This window comes from Lepidochelys kempii, chromosome 23, assembly GCF_965140265.1.
Source record: "Lepidochelys kempii isolate rLepKem1 chromosome 23, rLepKem1.hap2, whole genome shotgun sequence".
Classification (NCBI taxonomy): domain Eukaryota; kingdom Metazoa; phylum Chordata; order Testudines; family Cheloniidae; genus Lepidochelys; species Lepidochelys kempii.
Window position 1 is genome coordinate 15,605,339 of NC_133278.1, and position 21,248 is coordinate 15,626,586.

The window sequence follows — 21,248 nt, forward strand, 5'->3', positions numbered from 1 at the left end:
AGCCCCACCACCGACCTGGGGACAACAGCACTGACTACACAGCCGTGGCAAAGGAGAGAGCCAGATTTAATGGGTGCGAGCAGTTAATAGTGAGGGGGCACCGTCCCCAGTGCTTCCTCGGGCTCCCGCGTCACGTCGACATTCTGCAACGAGATCCGGGAAGCACAGGGTTACATGCACCTTGCGGGCTGGAGTCATGCCTGGTCCCATGGCTTTGAGAGCGTAGGGGTGTCCCTTTGTGCCTCAGTTTTCACTCCCTACCCCTACTCATTTAGACTGTTCTCTGGGGCAGGGACTGTCTCATTAGGGCTGTGTCATCCCTGGCATGCCAGGAGCCCTGATCTCATGCAGGGGTGTCTGTGATGGACCCCTGCTGTCAGGTGGGGTGTCAGGTGCACCCCCAGGGATGTTAATGGGGTTAGCACAGGTTACACACAGACTTTAGTGATCCCATAGTATTCTTGTCAGCAAGTTAAGGAAGTATGGGCTGGATGAATGCACTATAAGGTGGGTAGAAAGCTGGCTAGATTGTCGGGCTCAACGGGTAGTGATCAATGGCTCCATGTCTAGTTGGCAGCCGGTATCAAGTGGAGTGCCCCAAGGGTCGGTCCTGGGGCCGGTTTTATTCAATATCTTCATAAATGATCTGGAGGATGGTGTGGATTGCACTCTCAGCAAATTTGCGGATGATACTAAACTGGGAGGAGTGGTAGATACGCTGGAGGGGAGGGATAGGATACAGAAGGACCTAGACCAATTGGAAGATTGGGCCAAAAGGAATCTGATGAGGTTCAATAAGGATAAGTGCAGGGTCCTGCACTTAGGACGGAAGAACCCAATGCACAGCTACAGACTAGGGACCGAATGGCTAGGCAGCAGTTCTGCGGAAAAGGACCTAGGGGTGACAGTGGACGAGAAGCTGGATATGAGTCAGCAGTGTGCCCTTGTTGCCAAGAAGGCCAATGGCATTTTGGAGTGTATAAGTAGGGGCATAGCGAGCAGATCGAGGGACGTGATCGTTCCCCTCTATTCGACATTGGTGAGGCCTCATCTGGAGTACTGTGTCCAGTTTTGGGCCCCACACTTCAAGAAGGATGTGGATAAATTGGAGAGAGTCCAGCGAAGGGCAACAAAAATGATTAGGGGACTGGAACACATGACTTATGAGGAGAGGCTGAGGGAGCTGGGATTGTTTAGCCTGCAGAAGAGAAGAATGAGGGGGGATCTGATAGCTGCTTTCAACTACCTGAAAGGGGGTTCCAAAGAGGATGGCTCTAGACTGTTCTCAATGGTAGCAGATGACAGAACGAGGAGTAATGGTCTCAAGTTGCAGTGGGGGAGGTTTAGATTGGATATTAGGAAAAACTTTTTCACTAAGAGGGTGGTGAAACACTGGAATGCGTTACCTAGGGAGGTGGTAGAATCTCCTTCCTTAGAGGTTTTTAAGGTCAGGCTTGACAAAGCCCTGGCTGGGATTATTTAACTGGGAATTGGTCCTGCTTTGAGCAGGGGGTTGGACTAGATGACCTTCTGGGGTCCCTTCCAACCCTGATATTCTATGATTCTATGATTCTATTTAGTGGCAGTGTAGTGGGATGGGGGGCAGGAAGGCGGTAGTGAAGCGTTTTAGGAGCTGGCAGGAAGGGGGCCCTGCCTGATTAAGGGGGCCAAAACTGACTTTACCTGCACCCCAAGCTGTGAGAAAGTTGTCAGACCAAGATCTTCCAAGTGGGACCATTTGGTGGGCTCCAGGCTGGCCAAAGGGTTGGTCCGGTAGTGCTGGTAATGGGGGAGCAGGCTAGACTTGTGGGGCAGGTGCTGAGATGGAGGTGGCCGAGGAGGGGAGATAAGAGGAAATGGTTAGAGGGGGCATGCAGATCTGCTTCCCCCTCCTCAGGTGGGTGTGGGTTGGAGGAGACAGGAGGAGCTGGGATCCAGGTATGGAGGGTGTTAATTTCACATGTGCTTTTGTCAGTTTCGGGGTGTCCCTCAGTGAGATCAGGACTGGGAGATTGCATTGGCCTAGCCCCCCAGTTTGGGGGCAGGGGGAGAAGCCACTCACCTGGGGGCGCTCCCGGTGCGTGTTCACGGCCTCCACGTTGAGGAAAATGGACTCCACTTGGCAACCTGCCATCACCCCATAAAAGAAAAGGCCCCTAGGTTAGAGCAGAGAGATCCATGCCCCCCCCCTTTCCTCCCTGGGGTGGGGAGTATAACTGGGTGTGGTCCCCCAAAATTTTTTTTGGGTGGGGACCTGCCAGTGGGACGTGAATGGGCCCAGAGGGATCTGGCACCTGTCTGAGGGCAGCGGGACCAGCCCGTGGTGAATGGAGATGCACTCACCGTATGCCACGGGGGTCAGTTTGAGCACGGTGTGCAGTGGGCATTTCAGATAGGGCAGCTCTTCTGCGGGGAGAGAAGAGGGCAGTTAGATGGGGGAGTTTTGGGGTGAACAGGATCCAGCCCATGCGACACACTATCCCTCATATTCACCACTTTTAAATGGTTGTTATATTTTGTATAAAGTATGCCTTGTGAGCTATACATTGAAAAGTCATAATCTGCTGAACATTGTTGTCCTGTTACACTGTGTGTATCAACATTGTATAGGGAGTTATGAGATTTGGCTATCTGATTGTTACTGACGTGTTATAATTCTGGGCAACACTCACAAGCCAGTTTCCCAGGGACAAAGACACACTGGCTTGCCAGCAAAGTGTTAGAGCCATGACCTGTCTAATTGGACATTCAACAGAAGGGGAAAGGGGATAGACGAAGGCACGTACAATTGATATGAAGGACAGTTTGCAGAATACGTACATCATGGAACTTCATGATCCCATGGGCCAGCAAGGGCTTTTTCAGTGAAAAGGGTCAGGATATAAGAAGAGTGGCTCCCTCTTCGCCCCCATCTCTACACATGGGATCAAAAACCCATCAGTGAACTGGGAGGATTGGTCCGAACTGGATGGCTTTCCACTTAGCAGGGACCGCTGAAAGTTCTGGGGTGAGAGACCTTTTGCTTTCAAATCCTATTTAGCTTGGTAAAGTTTACGAATTAGCTGGTACTTTTATCCTTTTATTTTCGGTGGTAACCAGTTCAGACTTTTGTGCCCATGTCACTTCCAGTCACTTAACAGCTCTCCTGCTCTAGTTAATGCACTTGTTTTAACGGTTTATCTAAACCGGCGTGGTTGGGGCATCTCTCCTCAGGTTAACAAAGGCTGGGGCATGTTGGTTACCGGGTGATGGAATGACTGACTTCTGCACTGTTTAGGCGGGGTCCTGAGCAGTGTGAGCCACACATTTCTGGGGTGCAAGGCTGGGACTGAGGGAGGCGCAGGTGTCGCCCTGTATCTATTCATGAGTGGCTGGGAGAGCATGTGTGGGGCACTTTGCTGGGGGGCCGGGGCATGGGCCTGGGGTGGCTGCTTGCCACTAGCAGAGCAGTAAGAGACGTCCAGGGCTGGAGAATTAAGGGGATAGGCACAAAAGGTCAGAGACTTACCAAAGAAAATAAAAGGGAAGGACACCGTCTAAGTCCCAAACCTTACTCAGCTGAGCAGTATTTGGACCAAGCAGTTTCTCTCACCGCCCTGGGTGTTGGCGGTATGTTGCTGTCCTTCATACGCAGGCTTCCCCCTTAAGCTTGGGACCAGTCTCCTCGGTTCAAGTCTTTATCTTCCCAGTGTTCCTGCTGCTTCCAGCGTAGGTGCGGGAGGAGAAAGGCCGAAGCATGATGCCACTGTCCTCTATTTTATATCCTCAGTCCCTGTGCCTGGCAAACACCAGCCCAGACATCACAGAGCGGAGCAATCCCCCCATGGTGTGATGCTTGCACCCCCCACTGATGAAGGATCATTGAGCACCCACCTGGGTGTGGGGAACTGGCCGTGGCTGACTCCCAGACTTACACCATATTTCAATAATAACCATACAGCAAAGTCTTACACGTTAACGCTGTACATATCTGGACGGAACAATGGGGTTCAGCACATCATGACCTTTCCTAGGATACCTTACATGGCATGCTTGGTATGAAATATCACAGCCATCTATGAACGGTAGACATGGGGGTTACAGGTACAGTGTGTCCCGAGGGGGTAGCTGAGGGGGTACCTGCACTCTTGTCCAGGAAGTAGGCCAGCAGGCAGCGCATGACGGCCTGATGGCAGATCACCAGCACATTCTCCTGCCGCTCCAGCTCCATGATGACGGGCTCCAGCCGCTGCACCAGGTCTTCATATGACTGAGGACGATTGTGGGGGCTGATGTCAATGAGAGAGATGCTGCCTCCCTCCATCTCCTCCCCGCCGGCACAGGTTAACAACAATTGTCACCCAAATCTGGCCATAGATTCTACAGTGGCAGGAAGTTCCATGGGCCCATTGTGTGTAAAAAAATCTGCCCCCTGCATCATGGGGCAGAGAGTTCCACAGGCTAAGTGTGTTGCCAAATTCATTCCCTTTAGGAATACCCCACAGCAGGAGACCCATCACTAAACTCCTGGGAACACTCGCTGGCAAGGAGTTTCACAGTCTGAGTGTGTGGCTAAACTCCTCCTCTTGGAAATACCCAGTAGCAGTGAGTTTCCCAGATTATTTAGGTCTGTCACTATAATTTGCCTCCAAGATCATGTGGCAGGGAGTTCCATAGGTTACTGACAAGTGAATCGCCCCCCTTCATGCCCCTGATCCCGCTGCAGTCAGGGTGCGGAGCACCCCCCTTACCTCCCCTTTCGGGTATCGGTATCGGTACTTGTCTTGATCGCGCAGGGCAAACTCCTCCGGGTGATGGGTCTGGATCTCCTCATAGGACATTTCCTCACAGACGCCCTGGAACACCCCATGCCATTACAGGGGGGTGGCTGGACACCCAGTTCCGTCCCCACCTCTGGGAGGGAGGGGGGGATCTAGTGGGTTAGAGTGAGGATGGGGGCGGGCGGACGCCAGGGTTCTCACCGCATCGATCTCGTTCAGCGCCTTCCACTGCTCGTAGGGCACATGCAGGGCCTCGGCCGTCTGGATCGTCCGCTTCATGTGGCTGGTCCACACCTTGAGCTCCCGGATGTTCTGGCTCTCAATGAAGCTGGCCAGGGCGCAGGAAAACTAGGGGGGCAGAGGGGGGGTGACCCCCATCCCTCAATCGGGGGGCCCTGGCTCCCCTCCCTGGGTCCCTGCTTCTGGAACGGGAGAGCCCTGATCCCCTGGTAGCAACTGCCCCATCCCGGCCCCCATCCCCACTTGCTATGTTTTCATAGCCCCCAAAGCTTCACACTATGGGGGTGCTGCAGTCGCCCCCTCACGATGGCTGCCAGCCCCCACCTGCTGGCCGCGGGGGGAGAGCCCCGAGTCGCCCCCGAGGCGCCCCTGCAGGTTGAGCTGGCTCTCGCCGTGCCGGGCGAGGTAGATGGCGCGTGGCGCGACGTGGATGTTCATCAGGTAGTACACGGTGCGGCTCTGCACGTGGCCCTGCACCCGGCTCACCAGGTACCGCAGCCCCACGTTGAAGATCTTGATGTAGGACAGGGCGCTGCGGGGGCGGGGGGAGAAGGGGTCAGCATACCTGGCTCCCAGCCTGGGAGGGGAGTGGGCTCTGGCGGTTAGACCCGGACGCCGGGGTCCTCTCCCCGCTCTGTGGGGAGGGGTCTCACCTGTCCAGCTCCTCGTCCAGGGGCTGGTAGTTCAGCTGGTAGCACTCGATGCGCTTGAGGAAATCCCCGACCACCTCCTCCCGCGCGCACTCCTCGTAGTCCGGGCTGCTCAGCTTGACTTGCTGCAGGCGGGACACCGGGGAGATGGGCCCAGAGCGAGGGGCCGCATTCCCCTGGACGGGGGTGTGGGGGGGACACGGGGCCGCCAGCCTCCCCCTGGGGGCGTGGGAGGGGGACACGGGGCCGCCCGCCTCCCCCTGGGCATGTGAGTGTGTGTGTGGGGGGGACACGGGGCCGCCCGCCTCCCCCTGGGCGTGTGAGTGTGTGTGTGGGGGGGACACGGGGCCGCCCGCCTCCCCCTGGGCGTGTGAGTGTGTGTGTGGGGGGGACACGGGGCCGCCCGCCTCCCCCTGGGCGCGTGTGTGTGTGTGTGGGGGGGACACGGGGCCGCCCGCCTCCCCCTGGGCGCGTGTGTGTGTGTGTGGGGGGGACACGGGGCCGCCCGCCTCCCCCTGGGCGCGTGTGTGGGGGGGGGACACGGGGCCGCCCGCCTCCCCCTGGGCGCGTGTGTGGGGGGGGGACACGGGGCCGCCCGCCTCCCCCTGGGCGCGTGTGTGGGGGGGGGACACGGGGCCGCCCGCCTCCCCCTGGGCGCGTGTGTGGGGGGGGGACACGGGGCCGCCCGCCTCCCCCTGGGCGCGTGTGTGGGGGGGGGACACGGGGCCGCCCGCCTCCCCCTGGGCGCGTGTGTGTGGGGGGGACACGGGGCCGCCCGCCTCCCCCTGGGCGCGTGTGGGGGGGGGGGACACGGGGCCGCCCGCCTCCCCCTGGGCGCATGTGTGGGGGGGGGGACACGGGGCCGCCCGCCTCCCCCTGGGCGCGTGTGGGGGGGGGGGACACGGGGCCGCCCGCCTCCCCCTGGGCGCGTGTGTGGGGGGGGGACACGGGGCCGCCCGCCTCCCCCTGGGCGCGTGTGTGTGGGGGGGACACGGGGCCGCCCGCCTCCCCCTGGGCGCGTGTGTGTGTGTGTGGGGGGGGGACACGGGGCCGCCCGCCTCCCCCTGGGCGCGTGTGTGTGTGTGTGGGGGGGGGACACGGGGCCGCCCGCCTCCCCCTGGGCGCGTGTGTGTGTGTGTGTGGGGGGGGACACGGGGCCGCCCGCCTCCCCCTGGGCGCGTGTGTGTGTGTGTGTGGGGGGGACACGGGGCCGCCCGCCTCCCCCTGGGCGCGTGTGTGTGTGTGTGGGGTGGGGGACACGGGGCCGCCCGCCTCCCCCTGGGCGCGTGTGTGTGTGTGTGTGTGTGGGGACACGGGGCCGCCCGCCTCCCCCTGGGCGCGTGTGTGTGTGTGGGGGACACGGGGCCGCCCGCCTCCCCCTGGGCGCGTGTGTGTGTGTGTGTGTGTGGGGACACGGGGCCGCCCGCCTCCCCCTGGGCGCGTGTGTGTGTGTTGGGGGGGACACGGGGCCGCCCACCTCCCCCTGGGCGCGTGTGTGTGTGTTGGGGGGACACACGGGGCCGCCCGCCTCCCCCTGGGCGTGTGGGGGGGGGGGAACACGGGGCCGCCCGCCTCCCCCTGGGCGTGTGTGTGTGTGTGTGTGGGGGGGGGAACACGGGGCCGCCCGCCTCCCCCTGGGCGCGTGTGTGTGTGGGGGGGACACGGGGCTGCCCGCCTCCCCCTGGGCACGTGTGTGTGTGTGTGTGGGGGGGGACATAGACATTGGGCCGCCCGCCTCCCCCTGGGCGCGTGTGTGTGTGTGTGGGGTGGGGGACACGGGGCCGCCCGCCTCCCCCTGGGCGCGTGTGTGTGTGTGTGTGTGGGGGGGGACATAGACATTGGGCCGCCCGCCTCCCCCTGGGCGCGTGTGTGTGTGTGTGTGGGGGGGGACATAGACATTGGGCCGCCCGCCTCCCCCTGGGCGCGTGTGTGTGTGTGTGTGTGTGGGGGGGACATAGACATTGGGCCGCCCGCCTCCCCCTGGGCGCGTGTGTGTGTGTGTGTGTGTGTGGGGGACATAGACATTGGGCCGCCTGCCTCCCCCTGGGCGCGTGTGTGTGTGTGTGTGGGGTGGGGGACACGGGGCCGCCCGCCTCCCCCTGGGCGCGTGTGTGTGTGTGTGTGGGGGGGGGGGACATAGACATTGGGCCGCCTGCCTCCCCCTGGGCGCGCGTGTGTGTGTGTGTGTGTGGGGGGGACATAGACATTGGGCACCTGCCTCCCCCTGGGCGTGCGTGTGTGTGTGTGTGTGTGGGGACACGGGGCCGCCCGCCTCCCCCTGGGCGCGTGTGTGTGTGTTGGGGGGGGACACGGGGCCGCCCGCCTCCCCCTGGGCGTGTGTGTGGGGGGAACACGGGGCCGCCCGCCTCCCCCTGGGCGCGTGTGTGTGTGTGTGTGGGGGACACGGGGCTGCCCGCCTCCCCCTGGGCGCGTGTGTGTGTGTTGGGGGGGGACACGGGGCCGCCCGCCTCCCCCTGGGCGTGTGTGTGTGTGTGTGTGGGGGGAACACGGGGCCGCCCGCCTCCCCCTGGGCGTGTGTGTGTGTGTGTGTGGGGGGGGAACACGGGGCCGCCCGCCTCCCCCTGGGCGCGTGTGTGTGTGTGTGTGGGGGGGGACATAGACATTGGGCCGCCCGCCTCCCCCTGGGCGCATGTGTGTGTGTTGGGGGGGGACACGGGGCCGCCCGCCTCCCCCTGGGCGTGTGTGTGGGGGGAACACGGGGCCGCCCGCCTCCCCCTGGGCGCGTGTGTGTGTGTGTGTGGGGGACACGGGGCTGCCCGCCTCCCCCTGGGCGCGTGTGTGTGTGTGTGTGTGGGGGGACATAGACATTGGGCCGCCCGCCTCCCCCTGGGCGTGCGTGTGTGTGTGTGTGTGTGGGGACACGGGGCCGCCCGCCTCCCCCTGGGCGCGTGTGTGTGTGTTGGGGGGGGACACGGGGCTGCCCGCCTCCCCCTGGGCGTGTGTGTGTGTGTGTTGGGGGGGGACACGGGGCCGCCCGCCTCCCCCTGGGCGTGTGTGTGTGTGTTGGGGGGGGACACGGGGCCGCCCGCCTCCCCCTGGGCGTGTGTGTGTGTGTGTGGGGTGGGGGACACGGGGCCGCCCGCCTCCCCCTGGGCGCGTGTGTGTGTGTGTGTGGGGGGGGGGACATAGACATTGGGCCGCCTGCCTCCCCCTGGGCGCGTGTGTGTGTGTGTGGGGTGGGGAACATAGACATTGGGCACCTGCCTCCCCCTGGGTGTGTGTGCCTGTGGGGGGACATACATATTGGGCCACCCTCCTCCCCCTGGGTGGGTGTGTGGGTTGGGTGTGTGGTGGGAGGACACCCCGGGCCACCCACCTCCCCCCGTGTGTGGGGGGGGGACACACCGGGCTGCAAGGGTCCCGACGGGGGTGGGGGGGTGTTTCTCTCACTGTGATGTTCTCCTCGATGATATCAGGGTCATCACAGATGGACTCAATGAAAAACACCTGGGAGGGGGGTTAAAGTGGGTCTGACAGTGAGACTGGAGAGCCCAGCACTGCGCACTTCCCCCAGCAGTGCCCCCCGCCCCCCCCAACACTGCGCCCTTCCCACCTGAAAGTGCCCCCAGCTGGGCACCCCTCCCCAACATTTCCCCCCCGGACACCCCTCCCCAGCACTGTGAGCTTCCCCCCAGTGGAGCCCACAACCAAGGCCCCCGAAGTACTGTGGACTTCCCTATAGCAGTGCCTTGGGCCAGACCCATGCCCCCCCCTTTACCTTGTAGCCATGGTCACTGGCGAATTGCAGGATCATGTTCCTTCGCTCCCGTGTCGTGTTGGTGGCGTCAAACACCTGAACATAGGAGCAGGCATGAGGCCAGGGTAGATGGGCCCATGGGCCTGGCGGGGGGAGGAAGGGGGAGGGTCCCTCTTACCGCGACCTGTCCCTCCTCACGGCTCAGGTAAGTGTGGACATCCTTCAGAGCAGCCAGAGCGCACTGCCTGGGGGAGAGGAGGGGTGAGACCCTTACACATACCCCACCCCTCCCCCAAGCTGTGCTGCAAACTTCCCCCCAGCAGTGCCCCCAGCCGGAGTCACCCCCAGCGCCACGAGCTTCCCCCCTGCAGTGCCCCCAGCTCACCCCCTCACCTGCGTATGTGCATGGCTTCCTGGTTATCTGGCCGGAAGAACTCATAGTTTTTGTAGGTCTGCACAGCCTCGCGGCGATATTGCCCCACGTTGAACACTGCGGGGAGAGTGGGGGGTGGGCCGGGGTCCCCATACTCCTCCCCACAGCCCCCCGACAGACACCCACCCTGCCCTCTAATTTCCTGCCACCACAATCAGAGAACTCCCCTGTCCCGCCCCACAACTCCCTCCCCCAAGAGATCTCTGTCCCTGCCAGCTCCACAGACCCCACCTTAGAGACTCCAGCCACCCCAATCTCCACCCCCCCATCTCCTCTGAACCCCAGCCTACCCCCCACCTCACCCTTTGTGGGGATCCCAATCCAGTTCAGGTAGCGGGTCAGCTTCTTGGAGATATAGGTCTTCCCACGGGCCGGCAGCCCCACCAGGATCACCATAGTGGGCGAATTGGTAAACTGAGGCACGGAGGCTGTTGTGTGGGGGAGAACGGACACAGCAACAGGGATGGGGGGCTAGAGGCCAGATCCCCAATCAAGCTGCACCCTCAAACCCCCACACCCTGGGCCCTGAACCCCCTAGAGGGGACAGGCCCTGGGCCCCATTCCCCACCTCCCTTAGCCAGCCAGGGGCTTGTGCCCCCTAGAGGGGACAGGCCCAATGCCCCATTCCTGCCCCCCTGAGCCAGCCAGTCCCTGTCCAGCTCCCCCACAGGCCACCCCCCACTCACACCCCCTGCGCTGGTGCAGCCGGTTGCTGGTGCGTGGGATCCACACTTTCTGCAGCGGCGTCTGGGTGAGCTCCCCCGCCTCGGCCGACATCCTGCCCCCTGGGAGCTCGCCGGGCACCTCAGCCCCACAGGCTCTCCTTGCCCTGGGACTGGCTGGCCTCACCCTCTGGGCACCCTGCCGGGGGGGGAGGGGAGAAGGGGGGAACTGCTGACCCCCAGATCACTGACCCCCGTGCTGTGTACGCTGCAGATAACACCAATCACCGCCCCCTGAGCCAGCCAGTCCCTGCCCTGGGGCGCGATGGGAGCTGGCGTCCCCCAGACTGGACAGGCCCTGTGCCCCATTCCCAGCCCCCCTGAGCCAGCAGGCCCATAGCTCTGACTCTGTGCCTGTCCAGACAGTGGGTCCCCTGTGCACTGGCTCCAATCCCCCTACTTCCCGTGCTGATCATCCGCGTGCCCAGGAGCCCGACCAGCGTGCCAGGCTCGGGGCCAAAGGCCGATGCCCCTCACAGAGGGAGGCTGGAGGTCAGGGAGGACATTTCCCCGCCCAGTGCAGAATGGGGCAGGGGGTGCTTTCCCCAGGCTCTCCGAATCGCCTGCCAATCTGGGGCCCTGGCAGGCCAACGCCAAGCGTAAATCTTCCAGCGCCATCACCCCAAGAGCAGAGCGGACTGGGGGACGTTGGGGAGGGGCTGGAGCCCAGCAGAGGACCCCCGCAAGGGGGAAATTGCAGGGGGTCTCTTGGAATTCTCCCTGTCTAGGGGACAGGCAAGCAGGCCTAATGCCAATGATGTGGCTGGATGCATTAAAAAAAACAGGCTTTGCCTGCTCTAACCACCAGACCCCACTCTCCTCCCAGAGCCAAGGAGAGAACCCAGGAGTCCTGGCTCCCAGCCCTCCGCCCCCAAACCACTAGACCCAACTCGGGGCAAGTGTATTTTGTGAAGGTCTTTGCTCCCTTACCTGGTATCTTAGTTGGCTTTTGCTCCATGGCTCAGGGGGTCAAGTGGGTTGGAGAAGGGGGGCCTTGGGAGTCAGGATCCTGAAGCATGGGGGTCGGTAGGTTGGGGGGTTGTTAGGAGGGCTCGGTCAGCTCCACCTCGGCTCAGCGGAAGCAAACCAACCCAGGGAGCTGTTCCAAACAGACCCATGTGCCCCTCTGGAAAGGTCACAGCTAACATTACACCTGGCAAGGGAGAAACGGTGGGGCTGGTGGGTTAGAACAGGGGGGCTGGGAGCCAGAACTCCTGGGTTCTCTCCCCGGCTCTGGGAGGAGGGGGGTGGGATTCGGAAAGTCATAGCATTGCCCAGCTCCTGGGGCCTCCCCCCTCCTCTGCTGTGTAACACACTCCCCCAGCCCCCATCAGACACAAAGCCCCCACCAGCCCAGTGTCCCCCAGGTACCCCTGAAGCCCCACCCCCAGCACAGGTACTTCTATTGGCTCCTCCCCTTTCACCACCCCTCTCACAGGTGTGTTGGGGAGGCAGGGAGGAGAGACGCCAGGGTGCTCTGGGGGGGGGGAGCACAGGCATAGACTGCAGGAGACAAGGAGACAAGCCCCTTGCTCTAACCACCAGAGCCCGCTCCCCTCCCAGAGCCAGGAGAGAACCCAGGAGTCCTGGCTCCCAGCCCCCCCCCCGCTCTAACCACCAGACCCCGCTCCCCTCCCAGAACCAGGGAGAGAACCCAGGAGTCCTGGCTCCCAGCGCCCCCCCTCTAACCACCAGACCCCACTTCCCTCCCAGAGCCAGGGAGAGAACCCAGGAGTCCTGGCTCCCAGCCCCCCCCCCCGCTCTAACCACCAGACCCCGCTCCCCTCCCAGAGTCAGGGAGAGAACCCAGGAGTCCTGGCTCCCAGCCCCCCCCCCCCCGCTCTAACCACCAGACCCCGCTCCCCTCCCAGAGCCAGGGAGAGAACCCAGGAGTCCTGGCTCCCAGCCCCCCCCCCCCGCTCTAACCACCAGACCCCACTCCCCTCCCGGAGCCAGGGAGAGAACCCAGGAGTCCCTTGCCGAGGGGGGGGGGGGCGGGGGAGAGGGCATGTTTGGCTATTTGCCAGTATCCAAGATGGCTGCCAACGGGCGTTACTAAGGGCAACACAGCTCCCTTGCCAATGTCAAACATGGCCGCTATGGCTTCACCCATCGTCCAAGTTGATCACGTGATGAGCTGTCAGCGGCCCTTCCCCTGTGTGACCCGGCGGAACCAGATCAGCTGGTGTTTGCCGCCCGCCCGCTTTCTGCGGGGTAACCAGGGCCTGGGCTCGTGGGGGGCAGTGGGGCTGGGGGGCTGGGCTCGTGGGGGGAAGTGGGGCTGGGCTCGTGGGGGGAAGTGGGGCTGGGCTCGTGGGGGGAAGTGGGGCAGTGGGGAGGTGGGGCTGGGGGGCTGGGCTCGAGGGGGGAAGTGGGGAGGTGGGGCTGGGGGGCTGGGCTCGTGGGGGGAGGTGGGGCTGGGGGGCTGGGCTCAAGGGGGGAAGTGGGGAGGTGGGGCTGGGCTGGGAGGTTGTGGCTGGGGGGTCAGCGGGGCTGGGGAGATGGATATGGGGGCTGGGGGATGCCGCAGGGGGAAGGGGCAGCGATTGGCGGGGGGGGCAAGGTGAATGCTGTGGGGCAGGGGGCACCCAGATAGACACGTCATGGTGGAGGTGGGGGCCCAGGGAGGGGCTCGGGGCAGGGTGCTGGGGCGCAGTGGGGCCAGGGGATGTGGGAGGCCGTGGGGCTGTGTGTGTGCAGGACAGTGGCTGGGGGGCAGCAGACTCTGGCTGGGGAAGACACGGGGATTATTGGGGGGCAGGACGATCCTGGGGGAAGAGCGGGGGCAGTGGGGTTGCGGGAGACAGTGACAGGGCAGCTGGGTGGGGGCAGACAGCTGGGCATGGGGGTGAAAGGGGCACGTGGAGATGGGGGGCTGGAGCGTAGCCTCAGACTCTCTTACCCCCTGCCCCTCACCCCACTCCTCAGCTGCCTGTTGCTGGGATCCGGGAAGGGGCCCCCCAGATCCGCTGGTCCTGCAGCATGGCGCAGCAACGCGGGGTGAACAGTCTGCGCTTCAACCAGGACCAGAGTAAGCGGCACCCCCTGAACCCCGCCTCCGTGCCCTGTGGGGAGAACCCAGGCGTCCGGGCTCCCTGTCCCTCCCCTGCTCTTACCACCAGAGCCCACTCCCCTCCCAGAGCCAGGGAGAGAACCCAGGCGTCCGGGCTCCCTGCCCCCCCCCCACCCGCTCTTACCACCAGAGCCCACTCCCCTCCCAGAGCCAGGGAGAGAACCCAGGCGTCCTGGCTCCCTGCCCCTCCCCTGCTCTTAGCACCAGAGCCCACTCCCCTCCCAGAGCCAGGGAGAGAACCCAGGCGTCCGGGCTCCCTGCCCCCTCCCCTGCTCTAACCACCAGAGCCCACTCCCCTCCCAGAGCCAGGGAGAGAACCCAGGCGTCCTGGCTCCCTGCCCCTCCCCTGCTCTTAGCACCAGAGCCCACTCCCCTCCCAGAGCCAGGGAGAGAACCCAGGCGTCCGGGAAGCCCCTTCCCCTGCGGCGGGCTGGGGTTTAACCCACTCTCTGCCCCTCGTTCCAGGCTGCTTCTGCTGCGCGATGGAGTCCGGGGTGCGAATCTACAATGTGGAGCCGCTCATGGAGAAAGGGCACCTGGGTAAGGGGGGGACTGGTAGGGAGGGCAGGGAATGGGGGCTGGCTGGCTCGGAGCGGGGAAGTGGCATTGGACTCCACCCCGATTTTCTACCCCCCCAGATCACGAGCAGGTGGGCAGCGTGGCCCTGGTCGAGATGCTGCATCGATCCAACCTCTTGGCCGTTGTGGGGGGAGGAGGGAACCCCAAATTCTCAGAGATCTCAGGTATGTACCCCGGGGGGGGCTGGGAGCTAGGACTCCTGGGTTCTCCCCCCAGCTCGGGGGGGGCTGTGGGGGTAGCACTCTCTGCTCTCACCCGTGTCACCCCCTGGCAGTGCTGATTTGGGACGACGCCCGCGAGGGGAAGGGTGGCAAAGACAAGCTGGTTCTGGAATTCACCTTCACCAAACCCGCCCTGGCAGTGCGCATGAGACACGACAAGTGAGTGTGACCCCAGGCGTCCGGGCTCCCACCCCCCGCCCTCGAATCTCCAGCCCCCACTTCCCTCCCGGAGCTGGGGAGAGAACCCAGGAGTCCTGGCTCCCAGCCCCCCTGCTCTAACCACTAGACCCCACTCCCCTCCCAGAGCCGGGGAGAGAACCCAGGAGTCCTGGCTCCCAGCCCCCCTGCTCTAACCACTAGACCCCACTCCCCTCCCAAAGCAGGGACAGGACCCAGGAATCCTGGCTCCCAATCCAGCCCCCTACTCTAACCACTAGACCCCTCCCTCCCTTCCCCTCCCCGAGCCAAGAGAGAACCCAGGAGTCCGGGCTCCCAGCCCCCCCTGCTCTAACCACTAGACCCCACTCCCCTCCCAAAGCAGGGACAGGACCCAGGAATCCTGGCTCCCAATCCAGCCCCCTACTCTAACCACTAGACCCCTCCCTCCCTTCCCCTCCCCGAGCCAAGAGAGAACCCAGGAGTCCGGGCTCTTTGTGTTTCAGGATCATCATTGTTCTGAGGAACCGTATTTACGTTTATTCCTTCCCGGAGAACCCACCAAGCTCTTTGAGTTCGACACACGGGACAACCCCAAAGGTACAGACCCCCCCAGCATGGCGCCCCCCCTGCGCCGCTCAGGACAGCAGCCCCCGCCCCGCTCCCCCCAGCGCGGCGCCCCCCAGCCTCCTGCTCTATCCCCCAGGGCTCTGCGATCTCTGCCCCAGTCTGGAGAAACAGCTGCTGGTGTTTCCTGGGCACAAATGTGGCAGCCTGCAGCTGGTGGTGAGTGGGGGTGGGGTGGGGTTCGTGGGGGGGGCACGGAGGGGAGCAGGGAGGTGCTGGGGGAGGGGTGGGATTCGGGGGGGGACAGAGATGGGTCGGGGGGTGATCCATTTCCCGCAGGGGCGAGGGGTAACATGGGGTGTCCGTGGTCACGGGAGGGGGGGTCACTGTGTGGCTGGGCGGGGGGGGCTGGGCTCTGCGGGGCAGCCTGGTCTCAGCCCCCCCCCCCCCCAGGACCTGTCGAGCACCCAGCCGGGCACCTCGTCGGCACCGTTCACCATCAATGCCCACCAGGGCGAGATCGCCTGCGTCTCCCTCAACCAGCCGGGCACCGTGGTGGCATCGGCCTCCCGCCAGGGCACCCTGATCCGCCTCTTCGACACCCAGAGCAAGGAGAAGCTGGTAGAGCTGCGCCGGGGCACGGACCCTGCCACGCTGTACTGGTGAGCGCCCCGGGCACGGACCCCCCCGGGCAGGGCCCCCCCGGGCACAGAGCCCCCCGGGCACGGACCCTGCCACGCTGTACTGGTGAGCGCCCCGGGCACGGACCCCCCCGGGCACAGAGCCCCCCGGGCACAGAGCCCCCCCGGGCACGGACCCTGCCACGCTGTACTGGTGAGCGCCCCGGGCACGGACCCCCCCGGGCAGGGCCCCCCCGGGCACAGAGCCCCCCGGGCACAGAGCCCCCCGGGCACGGACCCTGCCACGCTGTACTGGTGAGCGCCCCGGGCACGGACCCCCCCGGGCACAGAGCCCCCCGGGCACAGAGCCCCCCGGGCACGGACCCTGCCACGCTGTACTGGTGAGCGCCCCTGGGCACGGACCCCCCCCGGGCAGGGCCCCCCCGGGCACAGAGCCCCCCGGGCACGGACCCTGCCACGCTGTACTGGTGAGCCCCCCGGGCACGGACCCCCCCGGGCAGGGCCCCCCCGGGCACAGAGCCCCCCGGGCACGGACCCCCCCGGGCACGGACCCCCCCGGGCACGGACCCTGCCACGCTGTACTGGTGAGCGCCCCGGGCACGGACCCCCCCGGGCAGGGCCCCCCGGGCACAGAGCCCCCGGGCACAGAGCCCCCCGGGCACGGACTCTGCCATGCTGTACTGGTGAGTGCCCCGGGCACGGACCCCCCCGGGCAGGGCCCCCCCCGGGCACAGAGCCCCCCGGGCACAGAGCCCCCCGGGCACGGACCCTGCCACGCTGTACTGGTGAGCGCCCCGGGCACGGACCCCCCCCGGGCAGGGCCCCCCCTGGGCACGGACCCCCCGGGCACAGAGCCCCCCGGGCACGGACCCTGCCACGCTGTACTGGTGAGCGCCCCGGGCACGGACCCCCCTGGGCACAGACCCCCCCAGGCACGGACCCCCCCGGGCACAGAGCCCCCCCGGGCACGGACCCTGCCACGCTGTACTGGTGAGCGCCCCGGGCACGGACCCCCCGGGCACAGAGCCCCCCGGGCACAGACCCTGCCACGCTGTACTGGTGAGCGCCCCGGGCACGGACCCCCCGGGCACAGAGCCCCCCGGGCAGGGCCCCCCCGGGCACGGACCCTGCCACGCTGTACTGGTGAGCGCCCCGGGTACGGACCCCCCGGGCACAGAGCCCCCCGGGCAGGGCCCCCCGGGCACGGAGCCCCCCGGGCACGGACCCTGCCACGCTGTACTGGTGAGCGCCCCGGGCACGGACCCCCCGGGCACGGACCCCCCCACGCTGTACTGGTGAGCGCCCGGGCACGGACCCCCCTGGGCACGGACCCCCCCGCGCTGTACTGGTGAGTGCCCCGGACAGAGCCCCCCGGGCAAGGACCCCCCTGGGCACAGAGCCCCCCGGGCAAGGACCCCCCACGCTGTACTGGTGACCCCCGGCACCGAGCCCCCCCTGGGCATGGACCCCCCCGCGCTGTACTGGTGAGTGCCCCGGGCAGGGCCCCCCCACAGCACCGACATCCCTCCTGGGGGGCACTGCCAGGGGGAGCTTGTGGCCTGGGTAACCCCCCCCCCCCGATCTCCACAGCATCAACTTCAGCCACGACTCGTCGTTTCTTTGCGCGTCGAGTGACAAGGGGACCGTTCACGTCTTCGCCCTGAAGGACACACGCCTCAACCGCCGCTCCGCGTAGGTCCCCCCCCGGAGCCCCCCCACCCCGCCTGGGTACCCCCCGGGGCCCCCCAGAGCATCTCAACCGCCGCTCCGCGTAGGTCCCCCCCCGGAGCCCCCCCACCGCGCCTGGGTACCCCCCGGGGCCCCCCCAGAGCATCTCAACCGCCGCTCCGCGTAGGTCCCCCCCGGAGCCCCCCCACCGCGCCTGGTACCCCCCGGGGCCCCCCCAGAGCATCTCAACCGCCGCTCCGCGTAGGTCCCCCCCCGGAGCCCCCCCACCGCGCCTGGGTACCCCCGGGGCCCCCCCACCGCATCTCAACCGCCGCTCCGCGTAGGTCCCCCCCGGAGCCCCCCCACCGCACCTGGGTACCCCCCGGGGCCCCCCCAGAGCATCTCAACCGCCACTCCGTGTAGGTCCCCCCCAGAGCCCCCACCGCGCCTGGGTACCCCCCGGGGCCCCCCAGAGCATCTCAACCGCCACTCTGCGTAGGTTCCCCCCCCCAGAGCCCCCCCACCCCGCCTGGGTACCCCCGGGGCCCCCCCACCGCATCTCAACCGCCGCTCCGCGTAGGTCCCCCCCGGAGCCCCCCCACCGCACCTGGGTACCCCCGGGGCCCCCCCAGAGCATCTCAACCGCCACTCTGCGTAGGTCCCCCCCGGAGCCCCCCCCCCGCCTGGGTACCCCCGGGGCCCCCCCACCGCATCTCAACCGCCGCTCCGCGTAGGTCCCCCCCGGGGCCCCCCAGAGCATCTCAACCGCCACTCTGCGTAGGTTCCCCCCCCCAGAGCCCCCCCACCCCGCCTGGGTACCCCCCGGGGCCCCCCCACCGCATCTCAACCGCCGCTCCGCGTAGGTCCCCCCCGGAGCCCCCCCACCGCACCTGGGTACCCCCCGGGGCCCCCCCAGAGCATCTCAACCGCCACTCTGCGTAGGTCCCCCCCGGAGCCCCCCCCCCCGCCTGGGTACCCCCCGGGGCCCCCCCAGAGCATCTCAACCGCCGCTCCGCGTAGGTCCCCCCCGGAGCCCCCACCCCGCCTGGGTACCCCCCGGGGCCCCCCCACTGCATCTCAATCGCCGCTCCGCGTAGGTCCCCCCCCGGAGCCCCCCCACCGCACCTGGGTACCCCCCGGGGCCCCCCCACCGCATCTCAACCGCCGCTCTGCGTAAGTCTCCCCAGAGCCCCCCCACCCCGCCTGGGTACCCCCGGGGCCCCCCCACCGCATCTCAACCGCCGCTCCGCGTAGGTCCCCCCGGAGCCCCCCCACCGCACCTGGGTACCCCCCGGGGCCCCCCCAGAGCATCTCAACCGCCACTCCGTGTAGGTCCCCCCCAGAGCCCCCACCGCGCCTGGGTACCCCCCGGGGCCCCCCCACCGCATCTCAACCGCTGCACCGCGTAGGTCCCCCCCGGGGCCCCCCCAGAGCATCTCAACCGCCACTCTGCGTAGGTTCCCCCCCCCAGAGCCCCCCCACCCGCCTGGGTACCCCCCGGGGCCCCCCCACCGCATCTCAACCGCCGCTCCGCGTAGGTCCCCCCCGGAGCCCCCCCACCGCACCTGGGTACCCCCCGGGGCCCCCCCAGAGCATCTCAACCGCCACTCTGCGTAGGTCCCCCCGGAGCCCCCCCCCCCGCCTGGGTACCCCCCGGGGCCCCCCCAGAGCATCTCAACCGCCGCTCCGCGTAGGTCCCCCCCGGAGCCCCCACCCCGCCTGGGTACCCCCCGGGGCCCCCCCACTGCATCTCAATCGCCGCTCCGCGTAGGTCCCCCCCGGAGCCCCCCCACCGCACCTGGGTACCCCCCGGGGCCCCCCCACCGCATCTCAACCGCCGCTCTGCGTAAGTCTCCCCAGAGCCCCCCACCCCGCCTGGGTACCCCCCGGGGCCCCCCCACCGCATCTCAACTACCGCTCCACGTAAGTCTCCCCAGAGCCCCCCACCGCGCCTGGGTACCCCCCGGGGCCCCCCCACCGCATCTCAACCGCCACTCCGCGTAGGTCCCCCCCCCGGAGCCCACCCACCCCGCCTGGGTACCGCCTGGGGCCCCCCCCACCGCATCTCAACCGCCGCTCGGTGTAGGTCCCCCCCCGGAACCCCCCCGGGGCCCCCCCACCGCATCTCAACCGCTGCGCCGCGTAGGTCCCCCCCCGGAGCCCCCCCACCCCGCCTGGGTAGCCCTGGGGGCCCCCCCCACACCGCATCTCAACCGCCGCGCCACATAGCGCCCCCCCACCTGGGTACGCCCTGGGCCCCCCAACCATTGCTCTGCGTAGGTCCCCCCCCACTTGCCCCAGAGCTCAGGTACCCCCCTGGGGCCCTGCACTCCCCCCTCACCTGCTGCTCTGCATAGGTACCCCCCCCAGGGACCCCCACGGGCCCTGCACTCCCCCCTCACCTGCTTCTCTGCATAGGTACCCCCCCCCAGGGACCCCACCAACCTCAACCACTGCTCCTGGTAGGTACCCCCTGTGGCTCCCCCCCTGCACCTAAACCACCCCTCCGCACACATACCCTGCCTCGGTGCCCCCCCGGGCCCCTTAACCACTGCTCTGTGTGGGTGCCCCCTGACGCGTCTCTCCCCAGGCTGGCGCGCGTGGGCAAGGTGGGCCCGGTGATCGGCCAGTACGTGGACTCGCAGTGGAGCCTGGCCAGCTTCACGGTGCCGGCGGAGTCGGCCTGCGTCTGTGCCTTCGGCCGCAGCTCCGCCAAGACCGTCAACTCCGTCATCGGTCAGTGGGGGGCAGAGTGGGGGGGCAGGGGTCTCTCCTCACCCCCCTCTAACGCCCGTGTCCCCCCGCTCCCCAGCGATCTGCGTGGATGGCACCTTCCACAAATACGTCTTCACGCCCGACGGCAACTGCAACCGTGAGGCCTTTGACGTCTACCTGGACATCTGCGACGACGACGACTTCTGAGCCCCCCCCGCTGGGCCCGAGCCGCAGAGGGGGCAGCTGTTCGTGGACTTCTAGCCGTGGGACCACTCACCTCCAGCTCTGAGATCCACCTCCCCTCCTGCGGAGATGCAGCCACCTCTGGGGTGGGCTGGCTGGGCCTCACGCTGCTCTGGAACGGCTCACCCAGCGCTGAGATGCAGCTCAGTTTGAAACAGCCCGGGATTGATACCAGACCCTCTGGTTTCTCACCCCACTGCCTGGAGGGGAAGAGCCTGGCTTTTACCTTCTACTGCTGCTCCCTTCTAGTGGCACAGACACACCCCAGCCTCAGGCCCATGGGGAGACACTGTAACCCCCCCTGTTCACCGCTTGTAATGACTACGGTATTTTGTACAGAGTATGCCTTGTGAGGTATCATTTGAAAAGCCACAATCTGCTGAACATTATTGTCCTGTTACAATGTGCGTATCAACATCGGAGAGGGAGGTAGGAGATTTTGCTTTATGTTCGTTACTGAAACACATTGTGAATTTAGGAAACATCTGCAGACTAACCCTTAGCCTAACAACAGGACTGTGAGCAAAAGTCCCACATGTCAGCCCTGGAGGATTTTGAGAGATGCTAAATATCTCCTGTGCCCCACAGCCGGTGAGATCACCTGCCTCGCCTCCCTTGCACAATGGAACAAGAGCACAGGGAAGATAAAGAAATCCATCAGGAGCCTATGGGAGGGGCTGGGCCTAACGAGACAGCGTTCTCATTAGCCAGAAGTGCCATGAAGGTTAGGGGCAGGAAATCCCTCTGCTGCTAGAATTACTGGGTGGTGAAGGTTAGGAATGAGCTTGTGATTTTCCCTTTGTCAGCAACTCTGAGCTGCCCCCTGTAAGCTCTTAAAAGCGTTTACTCTGAGATAGCGCGT

The 21,248-nt window shown here is 66.1% G+C and overlaps 3 protein-coding genes across 6 annotated transcripts in view; 1 reads left to right on the forward strand and 2 right to left on the reverse strand.

Annotated features, from left to right (window-relative positions):
• Positions 1–32: 32 nt before the first annotated feature.
• Positions 33–11,833, reverse strand: PFKFB1 (6-phosphofructo-2-kinase/fructose-2,6-biphosphatase 1). Of its 4 annotated transcripts, XM_073321531.1 has the most exons (16): positions 11,454–11,833; positions 10,488–10,662; positions 10,104–10,229; positions 9,762–9,858; positions 9,547–9,613; positions 9,390–9,464; positions 9,062–9,118; positions 5,654–5,775; positions 5,325–5,532; positions 4,962–5,108; positions 4,731–4,835; positions 4,120–4,249; positions 2,344–2,406; positions 2,063–2,127; positions 1,684–1,818; positions 33–143 (listed from the first exon to the last, which is right to left on the reverse strand). In XM_073321531.1, exons 2-16 carry the CDS (start codon positions 10,576–10,578, stop codon positions 84–86), a joined length of 1,548 nt encoding a protein of 515 aa, XP_073177632.1. In that variant the 5' UTR covers positions 10,579–10,662; positions 11,454–11,833; the 3' UTR covers positions 33–83. The 4 variants fall into 4 exon arrangements, with proteins under 4 accessions (XP_073177632.1, XP_073177633.1, XP_073177634.1 ...); XM_073321532.1 differs by lacking the exon at positions 10,488–10,662 and having other exon boundaries at positions 34–143; XM_073321533.1 differs by lacking the exon at positions 1,684–1,818 and having other exon boundaries at positions 34–143.
• Positions 11,834–12,658: 825 nt separating this feature from the next.
• WDR45 (WD repeat domain 45) lies at positions 12,659–20,770 on the forward strand. Its single transcript, XM_073321551.1, is given in 12 exon segments — positions 12,659–12,737; positions 13,452–13,554; positions 14,062–14,136; positions 14,235–14,339; positions 14,450–14,555; positions 15,059–15,111; positions 15,114–15,152; positions 15,259–15,338; positions 15,573–15,781; positions 17,351–17,452; positions 20,019–20,164; positions 20,241–20,770. Coding segments are annotated over 11 exon segments (1,074 nt in total). The 5' UTR covers positions 12,659–12,737; positions 13,452–13,505; the 3' UTR covers positions 20,351–20,770.
• LOC140901891 (voltage-dependent L-type calcium channel subunit alpha-1F-like) overlaps positions 20,616–21,248 on the reverse strand; it is a 19,543-nt gene continuing 18,910 nt past the window's right edge. Inside the window, exon 27 of the mRNA XM_073321319.1 lies at positions 20,616–20,718. Within this exon, the coding sequence (XP_073177420.1) occupies positions 20,616–20,718 (103 nt within the window). The remainder of the gene's footprint in view (positions 20,719–21,248) is intronic.